The 20,101-nt window shown below is 37.7% G+C and overlaps 1 protein-coding gene across 16 annotated transcripts in view; it reads left to right on the forward strand.

Annotated features, from left to right (window-relative positions):
* The window catches only part of MYCBP2 (MYC binding protein 2), a 293,673-nt gene that overhangs the window by 173,995 nt on the left and 99,577 nt on the right, over positions 1-20,101 (forward strand). For all 16 annotated transcript variants that reach the window (XM_086709934.1, XM_086709939.1, XM_086709855.1 and 13 more), the window contains 6 exons: positions 3,545-3,770; positions 4,799-4,917; positions 5,594-5,681; positions 8,713-8,762; positions 10,871-11,043; positions 12,764-12,908. In XM_086709934.1, coding sequence (XP_086566060.1) covers positions 3,545-3,770; positions 4,799-4,917; positions 5,594-5,681; positions 8,713-8,762; positions 10,871-11,043; positions 12,764-12,908 — 801 coding nt within the window. The remainder of the gene's footprint in view (positions 1-3,544; positions 3,771-4,798; positions 4,918-5,593; positions 5,682-8,712; positions 8,763-10,870; positions 11,044-12,763; positions 12,909-20,101) is intronic.

Below are 20,101 nucleotides of genomic sequence, written 5' to 3' on the forward strand. Positions count from 1 at the left end.
TTCATAATTGATACCATATTCTTGTCAGTGCATTCCATCAGGAAGTACTTACCATTTGATTAAGAGGATATCTGGCAAGTTTCTCCACCAAAACTACCTTTTTTCTCTTTGAAAAGGCTTATGGGTAGAGAGCTAGAGACTGTGTAAAAAATACTCCCTAACAAATTTTCACCCAGCAGTTTTAGCATCCATTGGTGATTCTTACCCAAATCACTTATTACTATAGTGGTTGCAAAACGGTGGCTTTCTAATTCTGTTATTCCTTCCATTTAGTGTTCTATTGTAAAAGACCGTTTTTCCATCCCTTCCACTTTTAAACACACATTCACTCATTTATTTTATGTGTTTATATCAATACAGATTTAAGAATTTTCTTTTTGTTTAATGTTATAATCCTTTGCTGTTATTATTTTAATTCTCAAATTTTAATTGATTTGGCCAGTGGAAGTTCATTCAAGCTGGATTTTATGTTTTTTATATGTTTTATCATGTTTTCATCAGTTTTTGAATACTACCTACCAGTTCTAGTCAACATTATAGGAGTCTTGTCTTTATATCTATCCCATTTATGTGTCACTGTAAAAAATAGAACTACTGGGTAAAATTAACAATTTCCTTGTAAAATGTTTGTCTTCAGAATATATCCCGCTGACATTAGATAACAAAGTACCAAATTCAGAAGTTACTTGGAGTAATTCTTTTTATCTATATGTGCAGGTTGCTGTATGATCACTTTGCTATAAAATTAGGCTTATTTGGTTTTTTGTACTTAATTTTTGTGAGTTTTCCCCCATCCTTCTTTGTTTATCTTTATCTTTATCTTGGTTAACTTTTATCTTTTAACTTTATACAGTATTTAAAATATCAACATGGCTCCAGAAATAAAATCATATAAAATAACATGCTCAGAATTATGAGGCCCTTCCCTTTCCCTTCTCTGCTTCTCAGCTTACTCCATTGAGTGTCCTGGTGTTTCCTTCCTGTGTTTATTTTTGAAAAAATAGATAGATGGATATAGATGTAGGTTTTTCTTTTTAAAATGGTAGCACACCAAATCTGTTTGGTACTTTTTGAAATGTAACAAAATGCATAGAAATCTCCCCATGCCATTTAAAGAGATCATCCTCATTCTTTTTTTACAACTGGTTAGTGCTCCTCTGTGAAGATGGGTCATAGTTTATTCAGTAGGTAGCTTGTGTGAGCACTTCAGGTGTTTTCAGTATTTTGCTAATTTTTTTGCGATGAATAACCTTACGTAAATGTTGGGCTTTTTTGTTTGTTTTTTCATGTATTTAGAAATATATCTTCAAAGCACATCCCCAGAAGTGGGATTACTGGGTCAAACAAATGTAGACTGAGGAGCCACGTGCTTCATAGGTTTGGGGTTACTGCTACAGAAGCTGAACGCATATGTATCTTTGCTAGGGTTGAGAGAGTCCTGTCGAGGTTATACTGTTTCGTGTCCCCAGCACCAGTGTTTGAGAGTGCTTGTTTTCTCACAGCCTCCCCAACAGAGTATGTGGTTAAATTTTGGGCCTTTTGCTAATATAATGGGAGAATTGGTGGGAGTAATGGTATCTTACTTTAGTTTTAATTTGCAGTTATGTAATTATGAACAAAGGTGAGCTTTTCATTTAAGTGGAGATTTTTTTTAATCCTGTACCAAAGCTGTTTGCCTTAGTTCTAGGTAATTTTTTTAGATCAATATCATACTTAGGAAATTTCCTAACTGTCATATCATATCCTATAACCATTTCATAGTTTACTATTTGACATGGTCCCACTTAATTGTAATTCGACTACCAAGACAGAATGCTGTCTGCAATGATGATGATAGAAGCTTACCCTACAACCCAGCAATAGTATTACTAGGAATTTATCCAAAGGGTACAGGAGTGCTGATTCATAGGGGCACTTGTGCCCCGATGTTTATAGCAGCACTTTCTTTTTTTTTTTTTTTTTTTTTTTTTTAAATTTTTTTTTTCAACGTTTATTTATTTTGGGGACAGAGAGAGACAGAGCATGAACGGGGGAGGGGCAGAGAGAGAGGGAGACACAGAATCGGAAACAGGCTCCAGGCTCCGAGCCATCAGCCCAGAGCCTGATGCGGGGCTCGAACTCACGGACCGCGAGATCGTGACCTGGCTGAAGTCGGACGCTTAACCGACTGCGCCACCCAGGCGCCCCTATAGCAGCACTTTCAACAATAGCCAAATCATGGAAAGAGCCCAAATGTCCATCAACTGATGAATGGATAAAGAAGATGTGGTTATATATACAATGGAATACTACTTGGCACTGAGAAAGAATGAAATCCTGCCATTTGCAACAATGTGGATGGAACTGGAGGGTATTATGCTAACTGAAATAAGTCAGGCAGAGAAAGACATATGATTTCACTCCTATGTGGAATTTGAGAAACTTAACAGAAGACCATGGGGGAAGGGATGGGGAAGAAATAGTTTCAAACAGAGAGGGAGGCAAACCCATATTAGACTCTTAAATACAGAGAACAAACTGAGGATTGATGGGGGTGGCAGGGGAGAGGGGAAAGTGGGTGATGGGCTTTGAGTAGGGCACTTCTTGGAATGAGCACTGGATGTTGCATGTAAGCGATGAATCACGGGAATCTACCCCTGAAACCAAGAGCACACTGTATACACTGTATGTTAGCCAACTTGACACTAAATTATATTTTAAAAAATACTAATAAAAGATTTTAAAAAGATAAGGACAAAGATACATTTTATGACCTAGTTTGTGTGACTTTCAACACAATAGCTAATATTTGGCAATTTTATTACATTTAGTTTTTCTACCCTTCATTCATATTTCAACTTTAATAAAATAAACTATATTGGCTTACTTAAAAATATACATATAAGTATGTGCCATCATAAACTCATATTACATTGAAACTTTAGATTAGGAAAATATAAAAATCTAAGTTTTCATCATTGTGTGTTTAGTTTATTTTTTTATTCTTGTTATATATGAAGTTCTGAAGTTTTTTGCTAATGAAAAATATCATTTGTAGCAGATACTATGAATGGTAGATAACTTAAAAGTGACTAAAACCTTAAATTTTAATGATTTGTTTCCTTTCCATCAATATATCTTTATATTTTGCCCATCTAATTATATTTTCATTTACCTACTTAGATGCATACTGACTAAAATAGAAAATTTACTATATATATTGTTCCACAAGAAAATTAGATAACTGAATGTTTATGGAAATCAAAACAACCTTGTAATATTTTTTCAGTGTTACCAATGTGTACTTACAAACATTATTAATGTAATATCAACCAAGTTTTAGGTAGAAAGCAGTAGATATTGCAAGTTGGGAATAGGGACAATTGATATTGAACATTAATACCATGATTTCTAGTCATATTGAAACTACTGTATTAATTTCTTAAAATTTAGTTTACAGTATGTTTAAAGCATCATATTTACAGTATGTCCTGTGTCTAAAATAGGAAAAAAAAATCAAATTTTTCTTAACAAATACAAGTGTCCTCTCGCCTGTTAACCTCAGGTGACATTCCCAGAATGTGTACGGTGGATGACAATCGAGTTTGACCCCCAGTGTGGCACTGCGCAGTCAGAAGATGTCCTCCGTTTATTGATTCCTGTCAGAACTGTTCAGAATTCAGGATATGGACCAAAATTGACATCTGTTCATGAAAATCTTAACTCCTGGATAGAATTAAAGAAATTTTCAGGGTCCTCTGGGTGGCCTACTATGGTTTTAGTGTTGCCAGGTAAGTTGTTTTTTTCTTTTCTGTTTTATATGGTAAAATATATGCATTTATGACAATTATGTTTAGTAAGGATACAACATTGAAAACATTTACAAACATTGAGAAGAATTTCTTCAAGACCTACTATGCATCTGGAGTGCACTTGAATAGTGAAGAAGACTCTAGACAGAGGGCATAACACGACTGAGTTTTCAAAGAGAGAACGTCATGAGGATCTTGTGAAAAAAGTTTAGCTTGACCAAAGCAGAGGGTTAATATTGAGGAGTGGATGTCTGTATAGTTGGGAACAAACTATGGAAGAAGTGAATTTGATCTTTTATTTTCCCAATAAGTGCTAGACTTGGAGAACTTAGGGCTTCTTCCACTCAAGAGAATTGGTGAAACACCTCACGTACTGAGTTACATTAAAGCTGTTGTTTTTAGTTCTTCAGGCTTGAGGATGTGTGTGTGTTGGGCAGGGCGGGGGGGGGGGGGGGTGTCAGAGATAGAAAGCATTTTTTATTGCTATTGCTAATGTTTTCCTTTCAAAGAAAGTTTGTAAATTATTAAAACTGCATGTAGTCTGTTGTGTTTTTAACCAGTTAACCATAAATATTCTTGTGATTCCTCAAACTCATAGCCTGTTTGAATTCAGAAGCTTTTGTCTTCTAGTCTGACCTGCCTTGTTTGTTTGTAAGGAGCCAGGTTAGAGGATTGCTTACTGACTGAAACAGAAAAGGCTAACTAACCTAGGTTACCCTAGAAATAGATAATTGAAAAATGATTGCTCATGTAACATGAAGGTAGAACATTTGATTGAGGAGAGCTTGATCATAAAGAAAAATAACAATTCACTTGAGATGATTCTGTTGTTGGCTAGAGTTGTTTTTAGCAATTATATTCAAGTAGATACAGGAACACCCCCCACCCAAAAAGCCTGGGCTTTTTAGTAACTGATTTGTATTGCTACCTATCTTGAGATAGATAAAAGGGAAATTTTAATAAAGTCATTTCAGATTTTGAACTCAATGTTAGCTTTTTTTTCTTAGGAAATGAAGCCCTTTTTTCATTGGAGACTGCATCAGATTATGTGAAAGATGACAAAGCTTCTTTCTATGGTTTTAAATGTTTTGCAATTGGATATGAGTTTAGCCCTGGACCTGATGAGGTAGGAATGAATTATCTTCTCATTGTGTTAAGATTGTGTTTCTGAGGGCTGCTATTGACTAAAGTTGTGTTTGCTGCCTATGTTCACGAAGCCTGAAATTTAAAGAATATAATTTAAAATACCTTGTAGTTTAAGTTTGTGTAGTGTTTTTTGTTTTTTAGTGTTTTGTTTGTTTGTTTGTTTTTGCTACTTTTAATACATGAAGAGAATAGAGTCTGCAACAGAAAGTATAATTGTACCTGCTCCAAACCTGCTCAGGTGGCTGTACCTTTCTGAGTAAATAATAGAATCTGCTTTCCCAATGGGGCCAATTTAGTTTCTATTCTAAATGTTTCAAATCACACAATAAAACAAAATCAAGGTGAAAAAAAATGATCATGTTACTTCAAAGTAATGAATGACAAATTCTTTGGACAATGCACCTGTAGACCTGGACCTTATAACATGCAGTAGACATTTTATTCACCCTCTTCCACTCTTAATTTAACCACTAGTTGACCTGTTCTTTCTGGTTTCAAAAGTTATGCTTGGATGCAAATCACATTTTGTTGATAATCCACATTATCTTCCAAATATTTTATCCTCCAAATATTTTTTAAAGCAGCTCATTTTATCTTATTTTCATTTCATTTCACTTCATTTCATTTTATTTTATTTTATTTTTGGGATTCTCCAGGGTGTCATTCAGTTGGAAAAAGAATTAGCCAATCTTGGCGGAGTTTGTGCAGCCGCTTTGATGAAAAAGGATCTAGCACTTCCTATTGGTAAGTCTGGTCAAGTATTAGGTGTTTATGATTTTGTTAAAAATTTCAAGAGTAGAATATGTTTATTTTAGGGCATTCTGAAATAAATTAGCAAAATGAATTCAATAGTCCCATACATTCATGAGTAATAACTATTTAATATGCTGGTAGTTTGGGTTTTCTGTACTAAAGATTGAAGAGTATCCTCTAGTCTTTTCTATTCACACACAGACATGCACACAAACCCTCCTTAGGCACATACATGCTGTGTGTCAGACACTGGGTTAAACATTAGGTACATAATAGTAAACCAAAAGTTTTGAGATAATTTCTTAAATAGCCTTGTGGACATATCAACTAGACAGTTGGATATTCATTGCCTGACGCTCAGGGCACAAGTCAAAGGAAATGTCATTTGAACATAGTTGAAATTTAAAGGCATGGGACCATGTGAAAGATGAGCTAGGAAGAGAATGCAAATGAGAAAGAGAAGATAGCCCAGGATCAGAGGTGTGACTGCCAAAGTGTCAAAAATGGACAGAACGGGAGGAAGAGCATGTAAAAAAGACTGGTACAGCAGCGAAGGAGGTAGGCGTAAAACCAGGAAAATGGACATTGATGGGATTTTTTAATGTAGTTGAGAAGTCAATTAAAATCTACCATTGGATGGAGAGACTTGTTGGTTACATATATTCTCAATAAGAAATATATCAGTGAGATGAGAGAAACATAAGGCCTTTAGAGTAGAGGGAGAGAATGGATGGTCAGAAAAGAGACACAGGTTAAATATAGATAGCTCTTTAGAAGAATTTTCCTGTGAAGCACAGGAGAGAAATGAGGTATTGGCAGGAACAATACCTCTTTATAAAATGATACAAATTTGTGTGGTATGTGAATCAATTTATGATCAGGATGGTAAAGATGAAACTAAGGTTAGAAATATTTACTGATTCTATGATGCTTAGACGTGGTTTAACATTTATCTTCACAGTGTTTGGGAGTAAAAGACATTATTATTGTATTTCCCCAGTTCTCACCCTCAGAAGTTCATTTGTAGCTCCTCCCTCGAAGACTACACTTTCCACCTCATCCCTCCTTCCTCCCTTCTCATTCTCTGCTCTTTTCTTCCTTCCCTTTTTCCTGCTCCCTTCCATGCTTCTCAGTTCCCCTGCTCCTACTTAATGTTGACACAGGTATGAGGAAATGAGACATGTTGTGTTCTCTTTATATGAAGGAAATGGGTGTAGCCTTTGGAGGAAATTTGTTAATACCTGTTCAAATTTTACATGCCGTATACTTTTTGATACAGCAATTTTTGTATGTACTTGCACAAATGCTTAAAAAATATATGTTGTAAGAGAGATATTAATATAGCAGTGCTTGTGATTGTAAAACATAGAAGCAACTAAAATATCTATCAATTGGAAACTGGTTAAATAAGTAATGATACATACAAGGGAAATACATGAGACTGTTAAAAAACAACAACAGGGGCGCCTGGGTGGCGCAGTCGGTTAAGCGTCTGACTTCAGCCAGGTCACGATCTCGCGGTCTGTGAGTTCGAGCCCCGCATCGGGCTCTGGGCTGATGGCTCAGAGCCTGGAGCCTGTTTCTGATTCTGTGTCTCCCTCTCTCTCTGCCCCTCCCCCGTTCATGCTCTGTCTCTCTCTGTCCCAAAAATAAATAAACGTTGAAAAAAAAAAAAATTTTTAAAAAAAAAAAACAACAACAAAAAGAGATTTCTATGTTCTGACCAAGAAGAATTCCTAATTATGTTAACGGAGAAAAGTTTCAGAAGAGGGTCCCATTCTTCGTGAATATTATGTTATATATATATAATAATATATGTGTATGTGTGCATGAGTATATATGTTGACACACACACACATGTACTTATTTGCACACAAAGTTTCTTGAATAATACATAAACTGTTGACATTTTATTTTCAGAAGGAGGTAGGTAGGAGAATTTTTCATTCTACACTTCTGCAAAATTTGAATATTTCCTTTTGAACACGTATTACCTTAGTAATAGTTTTTAAATTAATTAAACTATCAAAGCAACTTCAATAAATATGGTTGGTTTTTTTTTTAATGTTGCCTTATTTTTGAAAGCAAGAGATCCAGAGAATGAGCAGAGAGGAGCAGAGAGAGAGGGACACACAGAATCTGAAGCAGGCTTCAGGCTCTGAGCTGTCAGCACAGAACCCACAATGGGGCTTGAATTCACAAACCATGAGATCATGACCTGAGATGAAGTCGGACGCTTAACCGACTGAGCCACACAGGTGCCCCTAAATGTGTTTTATATGAAGCAATAAAGGAGAAAATGGATGGAGGATACACTCACTATCTTATGTTTTCCTGTAAATTACTCTTTTTACTAAAGGTATAGATAGCTCTTGTATACGATAACCAAAATAAAAAGGCCCAGATTCTGAGTAATTAGTTCCTTCATTTTGGAGGGTAGAGGGGAATTTGAATACACTAAATTCAAAAGTGCACATTTATATGCCTAAATGTAGTGTGTGTGTGTGTGTGTGTGTGTGTGTGTGTGTGTGTGTGTGTTGCACATCACTTGGTAGATACCTTTTGAGTATTGCCTTGAGAATTATAGCCTTATATTTACACTGAAAATTACATTTTAAAACATAAAGCACTGAGACTGATCCAGAATGGTAATAGTTCTTTCCAATCTGGAATATCAGAATTGTGAAAAAGGTGTGAATAAATGCAGAGGACTAGAGAGTTAAACTAAGTGAGGTGCCTGGGTGGCTCAGAGGGTTAAGCATCCTACTCTTGATTTCGGCTCAGGTCATGATCTTGCGGTTCATGAGTTCAAGCCCCATGTCCAGCTCTGCGCTGACAACATGGAGCCTGCTTGAGATTCTCTCTCTCTCTCTCTCTCTCTCTCTCTCTCTCTCTCTCTGCCCCCCTCTCTTTGCACCTCCCCTGCTCTTGCTCTCAAAATAAATACATAAACTAAAAAAAAAAAAAAAAGGCTAAACTAAGTATTAATATATGTTACTAAAACTTTTCATTTACACAACAGGTAATGAATTAGAGGAAGATCTTGAAATTCTTGAAGAGGCTGCATTGCAGGTATTGTCACAAACATCGTAAGGATAAATTTGTACATTGATTTGAAAGCAGTATTTTCATTCAGATCAACCTTATTTTTCTTGAATATAGGGCTTTCATTAAGTACTTCATTCTGTTTATTGACAGATAATACATAACTTATAATATCTTGATAGGAGAAACCCAGGTGAGTCCTTGCTGTGCTGCATGGAGGTTGTTAAATCTGAAGTGAACATAAATCCTGCCAGAGAAGGAAGTTACCAAGTGCCAAGGGTTTAGGGAAGGGCTTTGCAGAGCTGTTGACATTTAAATTAGATCTCAAAAGAAGTTTTATTTACCGGTCAGAAAAAGAGGGAAATGGGTGTTAGTAGTAGTAACTTAAATAATTTCTATAGAGTATTTTATTGTATCTTTAATATTATCTGTTTTTAGCATTTACATTTTGAGGTCAGTATTCTCTCTTGCATCTTATAGTTACAATAACTGAAGTTCAAGGAAGTTCTGTGACTTGTCTAAGAATTCAGCTAATTAGGAGACAGAGGCTAGTATCCAGGTCAACTGTTAACCTATAGCTGGTTGTTTACATCTTATTCACTTCCCAAGATGAATTGATCATAGCAGTAATAATAAAAACAAACATTTATTTGATCCTGACCTTATCAAGTACTATTCCAAACACTTTGCATATTTTAACTCATTTAGTCCTCATAGTGGCCCCATGAATGAGAGACTCTTATTTTCCATTTACAAGGAGGCATGGAGTGCTTAGGTAACTTGCCCAGAATCACATAGCTAGTAAGCAGCTGGCTAGAATTTGACCTCTGGCATTTGGGTGACAAAGTCCATGATCTTGATTACTATGCTCCAATTATAGAGAGCCCTGGTATCCTCAATAATGTTAAGAAACTTCTACGTTTTAAAAACCCACCAGCTTTTGTTTTTGTTTTTGTTTTTAAAAAAGAGTTAAATTTTTGTACTTTAAGATAAAAAAATAAAAATTCAATAGAGATTTAATAAATACAGTATGTATCAGACAACAATCTAATTAAAGAGAACCATCAAGGAGTTCATATGTTATTTATCCTTACAGAGATTATAATGGTTTATAAAATGTCATTTAGGCCTGATATAAAGAGATGTTTATTGTGCTTCTGTTAAAGACAAAAACCCTCATATCCCAGATTGCCCACATTTTTGGCACATAAGGTAGATGTCATGTGGTCTAATACCTACTACTTGTTAGGCAGCATAGTGTGCACTTTGTACGTGTTATATAATTTAAATTTTACAGTAACTACAGAAGAGAGATATTATTTGATTACCAGTTTATACATTTTGCAGCTTCAGGAATGGTGTGTAATCTCTTAGCTCAAGAGCACACAGCAGTGCTTGTCTAAAAGTCAGGAATTGAACTCAAATCTGTTTGATTTTAAAGATCATGATTTTTGAAATTGTATATCTCAGAGAATGCAGAAGGTACTGTTGTATAAGTGTCATAGTAGTGGAAGCATAATCCTTTTCTATGAAAAATATTTTGTTTCAAAATTTATAACATAGTCATTAAAAAGTTTCTAGAGTTTCAACATTTAAAGCAGATCTTTCAAAAAGGTAAAGTTTGCTTGTCAGGTCAGTGAAAACTAAAATTTCAGTTGTATCTGCCTCTTTTTCTTAATTTTAATTGAGGCTTAGACAGACTAATGGAGTTTATGTGCAGCCACAGTCAGGCTTGTATCCACATGTTGTCCAAGGCAGGACCTTGGTAGCCACCCACCTAAGAGAGCAAAGATAATCCACCCATGAAAGATGCCAGTAATGGGGACACAAAAGGTGAGAGGCCTCCACAGCTGCCTGCAGAAGGGAGCCCTGGCACAGTAGAGCGAGAAGAGATGCACCTTCTCAACCTGCACGTCTCTGACGTCACTTGTTTTGGTGGGAGGAAAGAGGCTGGCTATCCCATATTTTTCCCTCCTGGAGGTTTGTTTTCTACTTGGCAGGCTACAGGAGCACTGGGGCATGGAGAGAAAATGCTTTCCCCGAAAAGGCCTACCTAAAATTGTGTGCAAGTTCAAGAAACTCATGTAATTAAAATTGTATGTTTTCAAATACATGAATATTGTCTTACCCAACAGGTGTGCAAAACCCATTCTGGTATTCTTGGAAAGGGTTTAGCTCTTTCTCATTCACCAACTATATTAGAGGCGCTTGAAGGAAACTTACCACTTCAAATCCAAAGCAATGAACAGTCCTTTCTGGATGATTTTATTGCCTGTGTTCCAGGATCAAGTGGTGGGAGGCTTGCAAGGTAATGTGCTTTAAGTGCTACAGCGACTTATTTCAGGGCATGCCTCACTCTTCATTTCTGAAGAGAAATGAAAGGGAAAGATGTTAAAATGAAGCCTGAAGAATCTGGTTTATGTGTTTTGAACTTGCCGAAGTATAAAATGGTAAATATTTTAAAATACCTTTAAAGAATATGGTAGTTGTTAGTTGATTATTTTATAGTTTCCTAGGTGAACTTTTATTTATTTAAAAAATAGACGGAGCACATGGTATAATTGAGAAGTCTAGGAATTTTAGACTAAACTTAAATTTATCACCATATGTTATTTTAATATGATTTCTTTAAAACCTACAAATAATACAAATATATTTAGAATTTAAATGAAATCATTTGGGGTTGGTTGTAGAGTTCTCATTTATCTTGTTGCTATTTTTTTTTACGAAAAGAAAAAATGTGCTGGCTTGTGTGATTTTACTAGTAAATATAGAAGTCTTACTTCTTCCCATTTCTAATTTTAAAAATAAAGAGATTCCTCTTTAGTTTTGAAAAATCAAAATGGTGATCGGAGGATAGAGAATTTTTTTAAGTCAGCCTCACTGCTAACTTTGTGGACATTTTTACATAATACATGACAGAATTACTTATAACTTATCTCCCAGGACAACTTGAATGTAGATCATGGAATGAATTCAAGAATGAATATCCTGGGGCACCTGGGTGGCTCAGTCAGTTAAGTGCCTGACTTCAGCTCAGGTCATGATCTCGGATTTTGTGGGTTCAAGCTTTGCTTCAGCCTCTGCATTGACAGCTCAGAGCCTGGAGCCTACTTCAGACTCCTTGTCTCCCTCTCTCTCTGCCCCTCCCCCACTTGTGCACACTCTCTCTCAAAAATAAATAAGCATTGGGGCGCCTGGGTGGCGCAGTCGGTTAAGCGTCCGACTTCAGCCAGGTCACGATCTCGCGGTCCGTGAGTTCGAGCCCTGCGTCAGGCTCTGGGCTGATGGCTCAGAGCCTGGAGCCTGTTTCCGATTCTGTGTCTGCCTCTCTCTCTGCCCCTCCCCCGTTCATGCTCTGTCTCTCTCTGTCCCAAAAATAAATAAAAACGTTGAAAAAAAATTTTAAAAAATAAATAAATAAATAAATAAATAAGCATTTACAAAAAAGATCATCAGTTTCTTCTATTAAAAAAAAAAAAAGAAGAATGGGTATCCCAAAGTGTAGAAATTTGGCAAAATTTACATGGAAGGGAAGGTAATAGGGAAGATAGTTGAGACACTGGATGAACAGGAGATGAACAGTACATCTTTAACCTAGCTGTTCTCAGGCAGCAGAATGCCATTACTGTCACTGCTTTTACAGATGAGTTGTTCTTTCTCAGATTTTCAGGCTGGGAAATCCGGGCAGATCTCCCTCAGTAAGCATGAGTGTACTGGGACTTCAAATATACACAACCTAAATTTGTTTTCTTGGTTATGTTGTGTCAGCTGTAGTTAAAATTTCAAGTTTTCTGATTTTAAAATTATTTCTATTTACAAAAACATCAGAAACCTCCTGTACTTTGTCATATTTTTTTAATGAATGCGTCATTAACAATTTGCAAGGGAGACACTTGTGATTGTCACTGAATTGGAAATGAAGATATTATTTGGTACAAATGTTACTCATTTGGCTTAATTTCATGTTAATCATTGAAGATATTTATGAATGTTTACTTTTTTGCTTGTTTTTTCATCACTGCTAGGTGGCTTCAACCAGATTCCTATGCTGATCCTCAGAAAACATCTTTGATCCTGAACAAGGATGATATTCGTTGTGGTTGGCCTACCACCATAACTGTTCAAACAAAAGACCAATATGGGGATGTAGTACATGTTCCCAATATGAAGGTAATTATATCAGAATTAAATTAATAGTCATCAAAGCACTATTATTACTAATAAAATTTTAGAAAAAGCAAGTGTTTAGAGTCCACTTGCAGTACTGTCTTTATATTTGTCAATAGAGGAAGCTGAAAAATTGTGTAAGGACTTATATTAATTAGCACCTAATTTTCCAAGTTATTATTTTTTTTTAATGTTTATTTTTAGAAAGACACAGATGGTGAGCGGGGCAGGGGCAGAGAGAGTGCAGGAAGCACAGAATCTGAAGCCGACTCCAGACGCCGAGCTTAGCACAGAGCCTGATGGGGCGGGGGGGGTGGGGGGTTGATCTCATGAACTGCAAGATCATGACCTGAGCTGAAGTCAGACACTTAATCAACTGAACCACGCAGGCGCCCTCCAAGTTATATGTTTTATTGTTTGTTTTTTACATTTAGCTGGGAGCTATAGTGATTCAAGGGAAGGATAAAAAAGTGTTCATATATGCACACAGAGGGAAGGTCTTTAATATAAAGTGGTTGAATAAATCGATGAAGGAACACATTTTAAAATTTTGTATATATTTTTTTTTTTACTTTTTTTTAAATGTTTTATTTTATTTTTGAGAGACAGAGAGAGACAGAGCATGGGGGAGGGGGCGGGTGGAGCAGAGAGAGAGGGAGACAATATCTGAACCAGGGTCCAGGCTCCATGCTGTCAGCACAGAGCCTGACGTGGGGCTCAAACCCACAAACTATGAGATCATGACCTGAGCTAAAGTCAGACACCTAACCGACTGAGCCACCCAGGCACCCTGTATGTATTTTTTAAAAGACACTAATACATTCTGTATTTGGTACTATTGAAACAACATTTAATTTAAAATATAATATTGATACATATTAAATTAGAAATGATGGCAGTTCCTCAAAAAGTTAAAAATAGAATACCCCACAATCTAGTAAACGCTGTTGGGTATTTACCCAAAAAATACAAAACACTAATTCAGAGGGATGCATACACCCATGTATTTACTGCAGCATTATTTACAGTAGCCAAATTATGGAAGCAGTCCAAGTGTCCATCAGTAGATGAATGGATAAAGAAATGGATTTTAAAAATGGATATATACACATACAATGGAATATTATTATTCAGCCATAAAAAAGAATGAAATCTTGCTATTTGCAACAACATAGATGGAGCTAGAGAGTATAATGCTGAATGAAATAAGTCCGAGAAAGACAAATATTAAATGATTCCTTATGTGAAATTTAAGAATCAAAACAAAGGAGGTTGTTGGAAGATGGAGGCATAAGAGGGCGCTAGGCTCACCTCGTCCGGCTGATCACTTAGATTCCACCCACACCTGCCTAAATAATCCAGAAAACCGCCACATGTCTAGCAGAACAGACTCTCCGGAGCCAAGTGTGGATAAGAGGCCTACAGAAGACGGTAGGAAGGGCGGAGAGGTGGTGCGTGCTACACAGACTGGCAGGAGGGAGCAGGGGCGGTGGAGGGGCAGCCCACCTGGCAAGACAGAGCCCCCAAAGTCTGGCTTGCAAAAGTCGAGGGGCCAGACTCCGTGAGTTCTGACAGCCAGTGGGACTTAACATCTGGAATGTTAAAGTCAACAGCTCTGCTTGGAGAGCAGGAGGGCAAGAGGACATTGAGAGGGAGAGTTGTTGAGCCAGGGAAAACAGACCTCAGCTCGGTGGGGAATAAAGGCACTGGCAAGCGCCATCTCCCTCTCCCATCCCCCAGCTGTAAACCCAAATGGAACCAGTTCCCATCACCCAACTTGCTTGCACCCCACAAACATCCAACGCTGTGCTTCTGTGGATCCATCCCTCCAACGGGTCTGCCTCCCCACTGGTACTGCAGGGCCCCTCCCCCAGGAGACCACCACAGCAAAGCAAGCTAAGCCTGCCCCTCCCGCCCCTGTGCACCTTGCAGATCCACCCTGGCTAATAGGCCAGATCCCATCAAAGCAGCACCACAAGCCTGTCAGTGTGCAAGTAGCCCAGACAGGGGCCACACCACTCCACAGTGAGTCCTGCCCCTGGGAGAGGGGAAGATAAGGTACCCGCCAGTCTGACTGTGGCCCCAGCCATGGGCTGGGGACAGACATCAGGTCTGACTGTGGGCCCCGCCCACCAACACAAGTTACTCCAGACAGCACAGGGGAAGTGCCCTGTAGTTCCATGCCACCCGAGGGACTATCCAAAATGAGGAAGCAGAAAAACTCTCCTCAAAAGAAACTCCAGGAAATAGCAACAGCTAATGAATAGATAAAAAACAATTTAAGCAATATAACAGAACAAGAATTTAGAATGATAGTCATAAAATTAATTGCTGGGCTTGAAAAAAGTATAGAGGAAAGCAGAGAATCTATTGCTACAGAGACCAAGGGACTAAAAAATAGTCATGAGCAACTAAAAAATGCTATAAATGAGGTGCAAAATAAAATGGAGGCAGCCATAGCATGGATTGAAGAGGCAGAGGAGAGAATAGGTGAATTAGAAGATAAAATTATGGAAAAAGAGGAAGCTGACAAACAGATAAAAAAAAATCGAAGAGTATGAGGGGAGAATTAGAGAACTAAGTGACACAATCCAACAAAACAATATCTGTATAATAGGAATTCCAGAAGAGGAAGAGAAAGAGAAAGGGGCTGAAGGTGTACTTGAACAAATCACAGTTGAGAACTTCCCTGACCTGGGGAAGGAAAAAGGCATTGAAACCCAAGAGGCACAGAGAACTCCCTTCAGACATAACTTGAATCGATCTTCTGCACGACATATCATAGTGAAACTGGCAAATACGAGGATAAAGAGAAAATTCTGAAAGCAGCTAGGGATAAATATGCTCTAACTTATAAAGGGAGACCCATAAGACTAGTGGCAGACCTATCTACTGAAACTTGGCAGACCAGAAAGGAATGACAGGAAATCTTCAATGTGTTGAACAGAAAAAATATGCAGCCGAGAATCCTTTACCCAGCAAGTCTGTCATTCAGAATGGAAGGAGAGATAAAGGTTTTCCCAAACAAACACAAACTGAAGGAATTCATCACCACTAAACCAACTCTACAAGAGATCCTAAGGGGGATTCTGTGAGTGAAATGTTGCAAGGACCACAAAGTACCAGAGACATCACTACAAGCATGAAACCTTCAGACTCTACAATGACTCTAAATCCATATCTTTCAATAATAGCACTGAATGTAAACAGACTAAATGCTCCAACCAAAAGACATAGGGTATTACAATGGATAAAACCCAAGACCCATCTATGTGCTGTCTACAAGAGACTCATTTTACACCTGAGGACACCTTCAGATTGAAAGTGAGGAGATGGAGAACTATCTCTCATGCTACTGCAAGTCAAAAGAAAGCTGGAATAGCCATACTTATATCAGACAAACTAGACTTTAAATTAAAGGCAGCAACAAGAGATGAAGAAGGGCATTATATAATGATTACAGGGTCTATCCATCAGGAAGAGCTAACAATTATAAATGTCTATGCGCCGAATACAGGAGCCCCCAAATACATAAAACAATTAATCACAAACAAAAGCAACTTTATTGATAAGAATGTGGTAATTGCAGGGGCCTTTAATACACCACTTACAACAATGGATAGATCATCTAGACACAGGATCAATGAAGAAACAAGGGCCCTGAATGATACATTGGATCAGATGGACTTGACGGTTATATTTAGAACTCTGCATCCCAAAGCAACAGAATATATTTTCTTCTCCAGTGCACATGGAACATTCTCCAAGAGAGATCACATACTGGGCCACAAAACAGCCCTTCATAAGCATAAAAGAACTGAGATCATACCATGCACACTTGCAGACCACAATGCTATGAAACTTGAAATCAACCACAGGAAAAAGTCTGGAAAACCTCCAAAAGTGTGGAGGTTAAAAAACACCCCACTAAAGAATGAAGGGGGTCAACCAGGCAATTAGAGAAGACGTTTAAAAATATATGGAAACAAATGAAGATGAAAATACAACAATCCAAACGCTTTGGGATGCAGCAAAGGCAGTCCTGAGAGGAAAATACATTGCAATCCAGGCCTATCTCAAGAAACAAGAAAAATCCCAGATACAAAATCTAACAGCACACCGAACGGAAATAGAAGCAGAACAGCAGAGACACCCCAAACCCAGCAGAAGAAGAGAAATAATAAAGATCAGAGCAGAAATAATATAGAATCTAAAAAAAAAACTGTAGAGCAGATCAATGAAACCAAGAGTTGGTTTTTTGAAAAAATAAACAAAATTGAAAAACCTGTAGCGAGGCTTCTCAAAAAGAAAAGGGAGATGACCCAAATAGATAAAATCATGAGTGAAAATGGAATTACTACAACCAATCCCTCAGAAATACAAGCAATTTTCAGGGAATACTATGAAAGATTATATGCCAACAAACTGGACAACCTGGAAGAAATGGACAAATTCCTAAGCACCCACACACTTCGAAAACTCAAACAGGAAGAAATAGAAAAATTGAACAAAGTTCAGCAAATAAATTGAATCAGTTATCAAAAATCTCCCAACAAGGGGTGCCTGGGTGGCTCGGTCGGTTAAGCGTCTGACTTCGGCTCAGGTCATGATCTCACGGTCTGTGAGTTCGAGCCCCGCGTCGGGCTCTGTGCTGACAGCTCAGAGCCTGGAGCCTGTTTCCGATTCTGTGTCTCCCTCTCTCTCTGCCCCTCCCCTGTTCGTGCTCTGTCTCTCTCTGTCTCAAAAATAAATAAACGTTAAAAAAAATTTTTTTTTTTTAAATCTCCCAACAAGAGTCCAGGACCAGATGGCTTCCCTGGGGAATTCTACCAAACATTTAAAACAGAGATAATACCTATCCTTCTCAAGCTGTTCCAAAAAATAGAAAGGGAAGGAAAACTTCCAGACTCATTCTATGAAGCCAGCATTCCCAAACCAGACAGAGACCCAGCAAAAAAAAGAGAACTACAGGGCAATATCCCTGATGAATACGGAAGCAAAAATCCTCAACAAGATACTAGCAAATCGAATTCAACGCATATAAAAAAAATTATTCACCATGATCAAGTGGGATTCATTCCTGGGCTTCAGGGCTGGTTCAACATTCGCAAATCAATCAATGTGATACATCACATTAATAAAAGAAACGAAAAGAACTATATGATCCTGTCAATCGATGCAGAAAAAGCATTTGACAAAATTCAGCATCCTTTCTTAATAAATACCCTCGAGAAAGTCGGGATAGAAGGAACATACTTAACCATCATAAAAGCCATTTATGAAAAGCCCACAGCTAATATCATCCTCAATGGGGAAAAACTGAGAGCTTTCTTCCTGAGATCAGGAACATGACAGGGATGTCCACTCTCACTGCTGTTTGTTAACATAGTATTGGAAGTTCTAGTGTCAGCAATCAGACAACCAAAGGAAATCAAAGGTATCAAAATTGGCAAAGATGAAGTCAAGCTTTCACTTTTTGCAGATGACATGATATTGTATATGGAAAATCCGACAGACTCCACCAAAAGTCTGCTAGAACTGATACATGAATTTAGCAAAGTCACAGGATACAAAATCAATGTACAGAAATCAGTTGCATTCTTATACACTAACAGTGAAGGAACAGAAAGACAAAGAAACTGATCCCATCCACAATTGCACCAAGAAGCATAAAATACCTAGGAATAAACCTAACCAAAGATGTAAAAGATCTGTATGCTGAAAAGTATAGAAAGCTTATGGAGGAAATTGCAGAAGACACAAAGAAATGGAAAAACATTCCATGCTCATGGATTGGAAGAATAAATATTGTTAAAATGTCAATTCTACCCAAAGCTATCTACACATTCAATGCAATCCCAATAAAAATTGCACCAGCATTCTTCTTGAAGCTAGAACAAGCAATCCTAAAATTTGTATGGAACCACAAAAGACCCCAAATAGCCAAAGTAATTTTGAAGAAGAAGACCAAAGCAGGAGGCATCACAATCCCAGACTTTAGCCTCTACTACAAAGCTGTCATCATCAAGACAGCATGGTATTGGCACAAAAACAGACACATAGACCAATGGAATAGAATAGAAACCCCAGAATTAGACCCACAAAAGTATGGCCAACTAATCTTTGACTAAGCAGGAAAGAATATCCAATGGAAAACAGACAGTCTCTTTAACAAATGGTGCTGGGAGAACTGGACAGCAACATGCAGAAGAATGAAACTAGACCACTTTCTCACACCATTCACAAAAATAAACTCAAAATGGATAAAGGACCTGAATGTGAGACAGGAAACCATCAAAACCCTAGAGGAGGAAGCAGGAAAAAACCTCTCTGACCTCAGCCACAGCAATTTCTTACTTGACACATCCTGAAAGGCAAGGGAATTAAAAGAAAAAATGAAGTATTAGGACCTCATGAATAGAAAGCTTCTGCACTGCAGAGGAAACAGTCAACAAAACTAAAAGGCAACCAACAGAATGGGAAATGATATTTGCAAATGATATATTGGACAAAGGGCTAGTATCCAAAATCTATAAAGAACTCGCCAAACTCCACACCTGAAAAACAGATAATCCAGTGAAGAAATGGGCAGAAAACACGAATAGACACTTCTCTAAGGAAGACATCCGGATGGCCAACAGGCACATGAAAAGATGCTCAACGTCACTCCTCATCAGGGAAATACAAATCAAAACCACACTCAGATATCACCTCACACCAGTCAGGGTGGCTGAAATGAACACATCAGGAGACTGTAGATGCTGGCGAGGACGTGGAGAAACGGGAACCCTCTTGCACTGTTGGTGGGAATGGAAACTGGTGCAGCCGCTCTGGAAAGCAGTGTGGAGGTTCCTCAGAAAATTAAAAATAGACCTACCCTATGACCCAGCAATAGCACTGCTGGGAATTTACCCAAGGGATTACAGGAGTACTGATGCATAGGGGCACTTGTACCCCAATGTTTATAGCAGCACTCTCAACAATAGCCAAATTATGGAAAGAGCCTAAATGTCCATCAACTGATGAATGGATAAAGAAATTTTGGTTTATGTGCACAATGGAATACCACCGTGGCAATGAGAAAGAATGAAATATGGCCTTTTGTAACAACATGGATGGAACTGGAGAGTATTCTGCTAAATGAAATAAGTCATACTGAGAAAGACAGATACCATATGTTTTCACTCTTACGTGGA

The sequence above is a fragment of the Puma concolor genome, chromosome A1 (genome assembly GCF_028749965.1).
Source record: "Puma concolor isolate L17-30 chromosome A1, mPumCon1.1.hap2, whole genome shotgun sequence".
In the NCBI taxonomy this organism is placed as follows: Eukaryota; Metazoa; Chordata; class Mammalia; order Carnivora; family Felidae; genus Puma; species Puma concolor.